General features: G+C 57.8%; 1 protein-coding gene across 1 annotated transcript; it reads right to left on the minus strand.

The window, feature by feature from the left end:
• Positions 1-9: 9 nt before the first annotated feature.
• Positions 10-2804, minus strand: CNPY3 (canopy FGF signaling regulator 3; the record flags this gene model as incomplete). The annotated part of the gene is made up of 6 exons (XM_008944603.1): positions 2774-2804; positions 1453-1576; positions 1103-1199; positions 584-706; positions 291-408; positions 10-171 (listed from the first exon to the last, which is right to left on the minus strand). Coding segments are annotated over exons 1-6 (655 nt in total), but the record flags the coding sequence as incomplete, so codon positions are not given.
• Between the last annotated feature and the right edge of the window lie 273 nt (positions 2805-3077).

Here is a 3077-nt window from a genome sequence, read left to right on the forward strand (position 1 = left end):
GGACCCCGCTCTCCTCCAGAGCCTCCTCTGCGGCCGGGAGGCTGCCAGCTCCCTTGCTCTCCTCCTTCCAGCCCTTCTTCTTCTTCTTCCTCCTGCTCTTTTTCTTGCTCTGCTTCTCCCCTATGCTTGCCAAGTCACCTTTCTTGCCAGTCCACTTCTCTGCCAGGCAGCCTGGGAAGGAGAGGTGCAGAAGGGGCCCTAAGGGAGAAGCAGGGCTCCCGGTGCCCTGGCAGGGCTGCCCCACCCTTCCTAGCTTGCCTGTGCTGCCCCTGGCAGCGGCCAGGACTTACTTGTGTCCTTCCCTTTTAGCACGTGGTCGGCACAGAGAAACTGGGAGAGATCCTCTGTCTGGTGGTGCCTGTACCAGTCCTCGATCACATCTTCGTACTCCTCCACCAGCACGTCGCACTAGTGTGGAGAGGAGAGGCCACCTCTAGCCCTGCGTTGCTGGGACGGGACCAGGACCAGGACAGCAAGTCCTGCCCATGCTCCTGTTCCCAGCAGCGCTCCCCCGGTCTCTCTCTCCCCCTGTGCCCACAAGGCCACACTGGCTGCCGAGGGCCAGTCCCACCAGGCTGGGTACCTGCTTTTTGAGATCAGCCACCTCAGCGGAGGTCTCATTCCAGAGCTCGTAGGGGATGTCCATCACCACCTTGACGCCCTTGTGCACCAGGTTGTGCAGGGTCTCGAATGTCTCCGACATGCCCTGGGGGAGCAATGCTTCCCAGTGAAGTGACTCCTCCCACCCAGCTCCCGCTCTGCCCTCCCAGTGCCAGCTGCAGGACCCTGCCCAGGGATGCAGGTACATGCAAGCCAGCCAAAATCAGGATCCCCAGGGCATCCGTGTTACCAGGAAAGAATTCAAGTGGCAGCAAATCCCCTTTTGCAAACCCATTCCCAAAAACAACAGGGCCAGACAAGACAGCCCCTGGCTCCCTCCACGCAGGTGACAGCACTCCACACCCGCCCTGGGGGCAACGCAGCCTCCTTGCATGCCGGTCACTCGCAGGGGATCCAGAGAAGGAGCCCCGGGCTGGCACCCCAGCAGTGCAGGGGTGGGCAAGAGATGCTGGGGAGCAGGAGACCGCACGACAGCCCTCACCTTTGCGAATCTGTTACTGCCACTCCTTTCCTTGTGCAGGTTGTAATCCAAGAGCCGCTTGCAGATGTTCTCCGTCACCTCGATTAACCGGATGTCCCTGCGCAGAGAGCAGGGGAGGCCTGGGCTCAGCACAGCCCCCCCAGGAACCACCTGGGCGTGGGGCCAGCCTCAGCCCGGCTGCTGTGATGGGGGAACACTCTGCAGCTCATTCCCAAACAGAAGCCACCCCGGCTGCCCTGCCCACCCCACCAGCCCTGGCACAGTTCAGTTCTCTCACAACAGGGGCTCCCCGCGCAGCGCAGGCTCCCAGTGCCCGGGCTCTGCAGGCCACCCATTCCCCTCTCACTTACGACTGCGTGTACTTGACAGCAGAGCCCTTCCCGTCCAGGAAGCCATATTTGGTGTCAATCACCTCCTTGGTCTTGCCAGTCTCCTCAAAAGCGGATTTCAGCTCCACTGCCACGTACTTGCACACTGCGTGGAGGAAAGCAGTCTCGTTAGGGAGTTTCGCCACTCAGGCGGGCAGTGCAACTGCCATCTGGGGACACGACAGCAACAGAAACACGAGTCAGCTGCTTTTCTGTGAGCAGAAAACATGCCTCAGAAATGCAAAGAGATAACTGGTAACAGCTCAGCTGATTCTACTGGAGATCCCTTGAAGCAGGAACATGTGAATCAGTGTTTCGGTGTGAGCGCATCCAGCCAGCCAGCTGCTGCAGCACAGCTGGGAAAGCAGAAGGTGCTAGCTCTGCCTGCAGAGATCTGCAGGGTTCCCAACAGCTCCACTTCACAGGCTCTGAAGCTTGCCTGCTTCCCGAAAGAGGACAGGGTCTTTTTGCAACGTTGAGCCCCAGCGTGGGTCACACGCATCTCCTCTGTGCGACACTGTCACATCTCACCCGGTAACAGTTCCCCGGTGCCCTGGGCACCCGGGGCTGTGACCAAGGAGCCAGCAGAGCTCAGCAGGATGGGTGTCTGAACAAGGTGCTGGCTGTAGTCTGTCCCTGCATGAGGGGCTGGCAGCTCCAGCAACACTGCGTGGGGCACTGCTTAAGGCAGAGATCACAGCACCAACAGCTTTATAACACAGTGCATGTTTTCTTCCATAAAACTAAAAAAAAAAAATCATAAGAAAATAAAAGCTTTATTTCTTCTGTAACAGAGTCCAACAGAGCTATAGAAACAGAGAGCAGAGGAGAAATATCTTGGGAGGTTTACAAGTGGAAATATGGAGGTATGGAAGCCAGACACAGCTGGCCCTTCCTCCCCTCACGCTGGGGTCCTGGGAGGCTGGAGAAAGCTTTGTCCTGTGCTGCAGGCTCCTGTTTGCCAGTAGCCATGTTGTCTTCAAGGCCCATTCTGAGAGAAACGCCAAGGCCTATGAGGATCTACCACATCTTCTCTCAGGCAGTGATGTGAATGGAGATGTGCAGCAGGCACGCAGAGAGCAAAGCAGCTTCTCCAGGGCCGCCATGCCATGTGCCAAGAAGCCCCGTGCACACCTTTTGCACTTTCCTCTCTCTGCTGGCACCAGGGGCTGGAGGTGACCACAGCCATTTCTCAGGTGGGATGAGTGATCTTTCCTGTAGCTCCTCTGGACTTGGGCCTTGAAGACATCTCTCTCCACACCAGACCTGCTGCAGTGTCCCCCCGCATGCCAGGAGCACTCACTGTTGAGTCCAGGTATCCAGATGCTGCCCATGGCTATCGCTGTACGCTGACACAGGTTCCAAGTCTGGCCAGGAAGAGGAGCAGCACGTGGTCAGTGCTCACTGTGATGCTACCCTGAGGTTATGCAGGTGCCATAGCACATCTCAGACATCACTGTCCCCAGAGCTGCTTCTGCAGCAGGGAAAGCTTTGCAAAGAGCTCTACAGTTTCACTTCTTCCTTTTCTCTTTGCTGCCAAGCTCCACGTGTCCCTGCACAGCAAAGACAGAGGACACCACGGCAGACAGCAAAGGTCCTTCACGACC

This window comes from Merops nubicus, unplaced genomic scaffold (assembly GCF_000691845.1).
Source record: "Merops nubicus isolate BGI_N331 unplaced genomic scaffold, ASM69184v1 scaffold48787, whole genome shotgun sequence".
In the NCBI taxonomy this organism is placed as follows: Eukaryota; Metazoa; Chordata; class Aves; order Coraciiformes; family Meropidae; genus Merops; species Merops nubicus.